At 40.0% G+C, this 9,218-nt stretch overlaps 1 protein-coding gene across 1 annotated transcript; it reads left to right on the plus strand.

The window, feature by feature from the left end:
• Positions 1-4,699: 4,699 nt before the first annotated feature.
• LOC118490383 lies at positions 4,700-7,111 on the plus strand. The gene is made up of 2 exons (XM_035987992.1): positions 4,700-5,621; positions 7,086-7,111. Exons 1-2 carry the CDS (start codon positions 4,700-4,702, stop codon positions 7,109-7,111), a joined length of 948 nt encoding a protein of 315 aa, XP_035843885.1.
• Positions 7,112-9,218: the final 2,107 nt, after the last annotated feature.

Consider the following 9,218-nt stretch of genomic DNA (forward strand, 5'->3'; position numbering starts at 1 on the left):
TCCTCGGCACATTTACTTATTTTAATTACCGCTTCGGTTTTCTCTAACCAACGCAGTGCAGCAGTTGCCCCTTCATTGCCTGCAAAGTCAACAGGTTTACAGGCAAGAAATACCTTATAAGTGCAACCAGGTGTTGCAACTTTCATTTTCTTGAGTACTGGGGCTTGAACCACATTATTCTCATTGATGCCGCCTCCATTAACACTGTTACTGAAGTTGTCATCGCGGGTACGTTTGATGTGGTTAGCTTACAATGGTTCAACGGGGTTTTTAACAGCAGCGACAATTGTGGGGATAGCGTTGGTATTCCCTGGGCGACGATGTTTTCTATATCTTGTCTATTGAGGAAATGATCCTCATTATTTTGTTCCGATTGATTAACTTCATTGACTGGTTGATTTTCCGCATTTTCCATCTAAATAATTAACAAGATGTGTAAATTATTATTACGGAATAAATAACAACCAAACCCAATCAAGTAATCACACAAAATCATGCCAACATGTATAGCCAAAATTGTCGACTTTACGACGTTCATATTTTATATATTAGTATGCATCCATACACACCCGTTATATTACAAAAGTTTTATTTTAAGTTATTTTACATGATTATATTTTTATTAATATTTATTATTATTTTATTATTATTAAACACATAACCACACAACCCCCACATACGATCCCCGTCAGCTGGCACTTTAGAAACAACGTTCTCTCTCGTCGTATTTCCATAATATCCTCTCCCCCACTTCTCGGATTCTATTTCCTGCGTCCACCAGCTCCTCGCCATAGTGGCGGAGTTCAGCCAAGTTCTCGGTGCTCATTGGTGGGTTTGGTGCAGGCTCAGGGTCAAATTGGGAAAAATAGACATTGGGGTTATTCATGAAGTTCTGAAACTGCCAATCACTTGTCCACCATTCCTCCTGCTCTCCGGGTAGAAATTGGTGGTTGACAATAGGATCTGGGATAGCAGGTACCAAGTTAACTGGAAGTTGTGATTCAGCGGGGTAATTGAAGAGGTCTTCATTGGCAGGTCCAATGAGGTCACAATTTGCCAGTTTGCGATCAAGCTCCTCCCAGGATGGCATTTCCTGGGCTTGCCCTGAACTTTCCTCGATCTCTTTTCCCTTGCCTTTATCCTTGGGATCCTCAGTCTTTTTAATCTTCTGTGCAGCTGGTTTCTTCCTACGCCCACGTTTCCAATCCAAGATTCTCCTCCTCTTTTTCGGCTTTGGCTTTTCCTGCGGCTGGGCCTGGAATGTCATTGGTTCTTCAGTGTTGGCCTGATAACCGGAGAAGCCCCCGGAAACCTCCATGTCAGCAGAATAGATAGTGAGATTCTGAAGAGCTTCAGACAACTCATTCATGCTGTTAGCATATGAAGAACACACACCAACTTAAGTTAATATTTTATTTATCAATTTAATTTTTTTCACAGAATCACAAAAATGGCAATCAGATAAATTAAGTATTTCTAAACACTTAATTGGCTTAAATCAGTGGCTCTGATACCACCTTTTTCTGTCACGACCCCCGACCCGGTTTTACCCGTTTCAGGAGCCGCGGGACAGAAAAAGCCGTGGTATTATTATTTAATTTAGCAGCGGAAGTATTGACAGGATCTTTTAACTTGAAAATGCCCAATTATTTTATTTCATGATTTGGGACAAATCCCATATTTTACAGTAAAGGGAATTTCACGAGGAAATCCCTGGTTTTACAAAACATGTTTATTTATTTTATTGAGCCACCACTTCAAGCTTTTTAGTGCTCCGAAGCACTTTTACTTGATTCACAGTAAGTCACCTGAAACATGTTTAAAAAGATTTTATCAGCGGGGAAATACTGGCGAGTCATTCATGTTATATAAAATGACACATTAGTTATAAATTACAGCATAAGAGCGATTACAATGGCTACTATCTTATTTTTATTTGGCGTCGTGTCACACCCTGGTGACGATGGTCATACCACTATTGGGTCCTTTCACCCAATTAGTGATGATTATCACTCTTAGGTTGGTGAACCTAACCGTGAGAAATTAGTAATGTGCACAATACCCCACTTGCCAGTGATTCAAGATAACCACGACTTAATCCCTGTAATTATAACTTTGAAAATACTTTAAGTATTGAAAAACCTTGTGATAAAAGAGAATGACTCACTTTGCAAGTTTAACGGGACAGAACCTTGCCTATTGATTTTAGCCTTGTAACCTAGGTAAATAACAATGCACACGAAATTAGGTTAGTAACTTAATACAACATTTATGATAAGCTCACGAAATCAAAACCCTCATGATGAATGACAAAGTATAGCCCAAATACGGGCAGTAGTTAAACATCCATCAGATTGGTTTCAATCGATCGGACATTGTATCGTAGCAGTGATCGAGTTATTACCCTGTTGTCGCAGCAGAGGGTCGGGATTTTGATTGTTTTTAGAAAGATCAGAGCACAAAGTAACGTAGAAAACGAATTTTCACGTCATAACAACTCCCCCATGCAAGTGCCAAACCCTTGATATATATACTGAAAAATGGTCTCCCCGCGTGGCGCGCCAGACCCACCTGGTCCTGGCACGTGGCGCGATGGGTCCATTTTTAGGCTAGGGTAACCTCGTGTCTATCATAGCCCTGGTGAGTCAACTTTCGAAGAAATTCGTGTTTTACAACGAATTTGAGAGATAATTATCAATTAGGGTTTACCCCCCTTGAGTTTTAGGGGCCCTGATCCTAGTTCCGATTGTTCTGAAAATTTTAGGGGTTATGCCATCACTACAAAAAAATGCCATTTAGTGGCACACATTTTTAATGATATTTAATATTTGTGCCACTAATTTAGGTTTTTAGCGGTATATTATGTATGTCATATTTATATAGAATACACTTTTAGTAGCATTTACTTGTTGTGCCACAAATATAAGTTTTTAATGGCAATTTTAGGTATGCCACCAAAAAGTTTTTCCTTACACCTAAAATTTCCCTCTTATTCAGAAAAGTTTTAGCGCTTTTTATGCCATTAAAATTTGAAACCACTACAATTTCCCTCTTCAATAGTACTAAAATTTGGAACGTTCTTCCTCTGAAACCTAAATTTTAAGACTAATTCAACTTTATCAGTATACATTCCTTCTTTTTCACATTCGTCTCTTTTCCTCAACAAAATCCTTCAGATGGTAATTACGTGATCGCCACTGGTGACTATTCACATTGTTGGTCCTCCACGCCACCTCTGCCTCCATGCTGATGTGCCGCAGGTTTTGAAATTTCACTCTGACCTTCTTGTTAGGGTTTCTAATTTATAAACTATCTTTTCTGGGGCTTAGTTTTCTATTATTGATTTGGTTAAAAGAGTCTCGTAGATAACACATCCTTTGATCAATTGCTTCCTCGGACACACTTTACTTTGTTATTGTTTGCAGCTTCATGAATGTGTGGTGTCGGATTTATTGGATACGTAAAAATATTCAGAAAAAGTTCTTTTCGTGTTCTGATTATATAGGTATTTCAGCTTACGGTTGTTAGTAATGGTTGATTTGAAAGTCTAAATAATATTGGATTTGTTTGTATTAACTACTGGTTGTGTAAGAATGAAGATAACTAACTAAAGTTATAAGTGTAATGATGAATGTTGGTCGTTGATGGCCTGTTTTCGTTTTGACAAGCCCAATTGAAAGCTCTAAATTCATATCTACGATCATACAGGAGAAATAGAGAGATCTTAAAAGGGTAAATAATGGCTCAAATTCCCAATTTACAAAATGGACCAGTCAATTTCACTTATCAGGTTAGTTTTTTTTTTTTAACAATTGAACAATTCATCTGCTTCATTTTGTGAAAATGTGTTTTTATTCACATCATTTTTATTATTATTTGTTTGAATCACAGAGATCGGTCTCAAAAGGAGGTCTTTACAATCCAAAAAATGTACGCTTGCTTCTCAATAGGAGTGTAAACGAGCTGGCTGGAGCTCGGCTCCTCATGTTTTTATGAACTCGAGCTCGACTCGGCTCGAGCTATTTTAAGAACAACCACAAACGAGCTAAAAACTCGGCTCGAGCTTGTTTCAATATCTCTTAAACGAGGCAAAGCTCGGCTAGAGCTCGGCTCGCCAATGTCATCATCATTATTATATTATATATAAAACGAGTTGACGCTAACCCGTCCGTTGCGACGGGATATTGTTTATATAAATTTTGTTTGGGTTCGTTTAGGCTCTATTTCAGGCTCGAGCTTTGGCTCGTTAAAGGTCGGCCTGTTCGAGCGTTTAACCGAGCCGATAACGAGTAGCTCTCGAGCCTCTGGGCTTGTTTACACCCCTACTTCTCATTGTTTAAATTTACTTAGTTTGATCCTTATTATGCACATTCGTTTAAGCAGTAAATTGTATTAAATCATTAAATTAAATATATTACGAAAAATTGAATGTCAATTTGTTTAATTTTGATTTTGATGAAATATCTACAGTTTCGAGGGAGAAAGTGTGTGGTCATTAGTTTGATGATAGGCGGTTCATTGTCATTAATTACCCCAGACTTCACTTCTCAATTTCTTGGTTCTATCCGGTGTCTTATGTCCGGCTGGGACTAGAATTAATTTGGTAAATGTGTATGCTTCTAATGATGCCTCGATTAGGAGATTGATTTGGAATAAATTGGTGGCAATTAAGAACTCGATTTAAGGTCTATGGGTGTTCATGGGCGATTTTAATGAAGTTAGCAATGAATCTGAGAGACTTAACTCCGAGTTCATCGCCTCTAACGCGGAGTCTTTTAACCAATTTATCCTATCTGCGGGCCTTATTGAGTATAATATGGGGGGCGGAAACTTCACGTATATTTCGGACCGTGGGGATAAATTAAGTAAGCTCGATAGATTTCTTGTTTGTTTGGGTTTTATGGAGAACTGGCCAACGGCTTCGGTTACGGCACTCAGTCGGGATGTATCGGATCATAGACCTATCCTGTTATCCACTACCCTTACGGATTATGGTCATATTCCTTTTAGATGCTTTAACTCCTGGTTGGATATACCGGGTTTATCTGGTCTAGTGCAGCAGGTGTGTCACAATTTTGTTTTTAATGGGCCAACAGATATGGCGCTCACAGTTAAGCTGAGGTGGATTAAGAATAATATCAAGGCTTGGCTTAAAGTTGAAAAGGATAGATCGGGTGGAGAGTATTTATCAAAGAAAAATCGTATACATAGCTTGGAGAGTTTGGCAAAAATGAGAAACTTGGAGATTGAGGAATTAAACGAAAGAGCGGAGTGCATTAATTTTATCATGGAGGCAGATTGCAGGAAACTACTAGATGCCAAACAAAAATCCCGATCCAGGTGGGCTTTTGAAGGGGACGAAAATACTGCGTTCTATCATAATGTCATTAATTCTAATTTATGTAATAACCGTATTAATGGCATTATGGTCAATGGTGTTTGGAGTGCGGATCCGGTGGCTGTCAAAGAAGCTTTTTATCAGTTCTTTGCGAATCAGTTCGTGGAACCAATGGTGTCGAGGCCGCCTATTACGTGTCAGCATATGGCATCGTTATCTACGGCTGAAGCGACAACCCTTGTTGAGCCGTTCTCTATGTCGGAAATAAAAGAAGCTATATGGAGTTGTGTCACACCCCGATCTCCACGTGTCACCGGTGGGCCCGGTGTGGGGTACAGTGACGTGGTTGGCATCGTCATAGACAAACAACACAATATAATAATGCACAGCGGAAGCAGATGTCACACCCCCAAAAATCCACCCGCGGAGTACCACCGCTTGGAGGCGTGACATGACCAGGATCCAACCACCAATCATATTGAATAATGTAAATAAATAAATAAAAGTCCAACCACACAATATGATTGGTGTTCAAAAACAAGTTAATCAAACACAAGTTATCAGCGGAAGCATAAAATATAAAACCAAAATATAAGTCAAAGGTTCTTAAAGTTTAACATGGAACTCAACAGTCCATGTCCCACAACGATCGCGCCTCCTCGTGCAAGCTCCATGAGTACCTAGGGTCCTGCAAGGCATGCAACAGAGAGTCAACAACTAGTTGAGCGAGTTCACAGTAAACAGTTTAGTAATAGTAATAGTAAAGTAAGCCTTTTGTTCGTTCGTTAAGTCATGTATCTTATTAGTTCATATCGCGACCCTCTAGGCATGTGTGCGATGACTAGGGAAAATTCCCAAGTATCCTAGACTATGTATATTTGTATCGCGGCCACCCTGGCATGTGTGCGAAGTTTTAGTATGTATAGTTCGCGGCCTTCCCAAGGCATGTGTGCGAATGATTAGTCATAATATCGCGGCCAACCCTTGGCGTGTATGCGAAGATCAGTTCAATTGGTATATTAGTCTAGCCGTATCTCATCATTTACCATCCTCACCCTGAGGACCATATAATTAAGTTCCATTAACTAAGTATGCACGAATAAATCATCCAACCCCATTCCCACCCTGGGAACCCCATGCCTTGGCTTGTGTGAACTCACCTTGGTTTGCTCGGCAGATAATCTACTTGCTAAAATAACTTTTGGTCAATCGCGTCCTAGTAACCTATGGAGCTTGGATGGAATCTTGAAGGTAAACTGGAAGTCCTTAGATCCTTGATTGTTGTCGACAGAAGCAAGAGGAGGGAAAAGGCAGTTTGCATGCTAGGGTTACTAGGGTTTTATCTTTTACTTGATGGTAGTTATCAATTAATACACATGAACTACGTACATAAAAAGAAAAAGGGTGTGGCGGTTTAGGAGAGGTGTAAGTGGGCCGTAAGTAATGGATGTTGGGCCAGCCTCAAACAGCACAAGGCATTCAGTCATCATGGACGGTGGTAATTTATGTACATAAGTGAAACTTTAGTGGTTATTTAATTCCACTAGATTCCATCCTATCTTTTTAATTCAAGTTGTTGGCCAGAATAATTCCTTCCACAACTATCATCCATATATGTCTAATTTCATTATTGGCTACCCAAATTCAAACATATTAATTAGTAATGGTGAGGGGTGGTGATTTGGGCAACAAGTCAACGTTTGATTTCTTTTTTTTTTTAACTTAATCAACTAATATAAATGTTTAGGATTTGCTATGGTTCGGGCCTCATGAATTTCTAGTTACACAAATGGATTGGTTCGACAAGCGAGACATGAGCTTTAGTTCAAACGGTTCGGTTCGGTACAACACAATATGGATTTGGTTTCAACTATTCGTTTGCACATTATAATTATAAATTAAATAAGTACAAAATAATTTCATCGAATGAGGTCATTATATAAATTGAAATATAAATGCAAAACTAATGTTTTTTTTCCTCGAGAATTCGGGTTGTCACATCATCCCCAAGTTGAAAGAAATTTCGTCCCGAAATTTAGCACATAGTCACTAGAGAAACTAGTTGTGTTGTGCGTTTTCCTGGGGTATCACATCATCCCCCCGTTGGTTTGGAATTTCGTCCCGAAACGCAGTAGCTTCAGTAGTGGACTCACTTTCCTTAAACAACTAGGGATACTTGCGTTTCATTTGAACTTCTCGTTCCCAGGTAAACTCTGAGCCACGACGGGAGTTCCAACGAACTCGAACAAGGGGTATCCTGGTGCGCTTGAGAACCATAACGTCTCGGTCCGTGATTTCTACTGGTTTTTCGACGAATCGCAACTGATCATCGATAGTGAGTTCCTTAAAAGGAACTATGAGGGTCTCATCTGACAGACACTTCTTTAGATTTGTCACGTGGAATACGTTGTGAACTCCACTGAGCTCTTAGGTAACGAGAGAATGGGAGCGCCACGGATCTTTACCTTCAACTGTTGAAACACGGATTCCTGAGCAATCCCTTGGGCTAGAGTTGTGAGGGTTTAAGCATACAATCAAGAAAACGGGCTTCGTGACGTCAAAAGTCGTACGTTGGAGACTTAACGTGGGGTTGTCGGTGTCGTAAGAGCTCCATGGTAAGGTGTGGGTGTCGCTCGGATCCTTACTAGTTCTTCAAGTGGATTCGGATGTCGTCAAAGAAAGCAAGGGACATATCTATCGCGTCTGAGGATCCATGTCGGCCGTATCAAGATCAAGGAAGAGTACCTAGGGTATCATCATATTTATGGCCCAATGCTCACTAAGTAACGTTCATAGAGCGTAACTTTTCCAAGCGAGTGTCCACGGGGAACACTTTTAAGATCGTAGGGTTCAAAAGTATAACGTGTATGGGTGGGGAAACATGAGAAAAGGGTAGCCGCAATCGATGAAAGCGTTTAAAAATCCCTAGCAGGGGTTTACCTGATGTCGAAGGTACAGCTGGTAGTACGCAAGTTGGGTATAGTTCTCCTAGCCCCGAGTTCGTTTGAGCCAGATCTGGTCTTCGTGAATGTTGACGTACAAACCGAATGTACGAAGGGTCAAATGGCGACGTCAGGTCGAGATAACCGTAAGAATAGATAGAACGCATATACGATTGTCGCAGCAGGGTGTGATAAATCAGAAAGGGGTTTGACCATCACTTGTCAAATAATTAAACAATTATGTGTCATAAAGGATGCAGTAGGTCTAACAGGTAATATGCTACTATTCTAAATAAACATACCATAAACAGCACACTCCACAAAAGTAATCTAGCAAGTAGGCAATATAAACTTAAATCATACCACCTAGTGTTGAGCCTTGCACGTGGAGCGAAGCATCGTTGTGGATCGTTGAGCACTGTTCAGGTTATAGTCTTGTTTTAAGAAAAACTTTTTCCCTTTATTAAAACCAAGTCCACTATAACCAATGGCTCTGATACCAATCTGTCACACCCCCAAAAATCAACCCGCGGAGTACCACCGCTTGGAGGCGTGACATGACCAGGATCCAGCCACCAATCATATTGAACAATGTAAATAAATAAATAAAAGTCCAACCACACAATATGATTGGTGTTCAAAAACAAGTTAATCAAACACAAGTTATCAGCGGAAGCATAAAATATAAAACCAAAATATAAGTCAAAGGTTCTTAAAGTTTAACATGGAACTCAACAGTCCATGTCCCACAACGATCGCGCCTCCTCGTGCAAGCTCCATGAGTACCTAGGGTCCTGCAAGGCATGCAGCAGAGAGTCAACAACTAGTTGAGCGAGTTCACAGTAAACAGTTTAGTAATAGTAATAGTAAAGTAAGCCTTTTGTTCGTTCGTTAAGTCATGTATCTTATTAGTTCATATCGCGGCCCTCTAGGCATGT

This window comes from Helianthus annuus, chromosome 3 (genome assembly GCF_002127325.2).
Source record: "Helianthus annuus cultivar XRQ/B chromosome 3, HanXRQr2.0-SUNRISE, whole genome shotgun sequence".
Classification (NCBI taxonomy): domain Eukaryota; kingdom Viridiplantae; phylum Streptophyta; class Magnoliopsida; order Asterales; family Asteraceae; genus Helianthus; species Helianthus annuus.

What these genes read in the sequence shown, in the direction of transcription:
- LOC118490383 (XM_035987992.1), top strand. Translation starts at nt 4,700, where the DNA reads ATGGGCGATTTTAATGAAGTTAGCAATGAATCTGAGAGACTTAACTCC. An exon ending in AATAAAAGAAGCTATATGGA is followed by an intron (nt 5,622 to 7,085) that starts GTTGTGTCACAC and finishes ATAAATGTTTAG; the next exon opens with GATTTGCTATGGTTCGGGCC.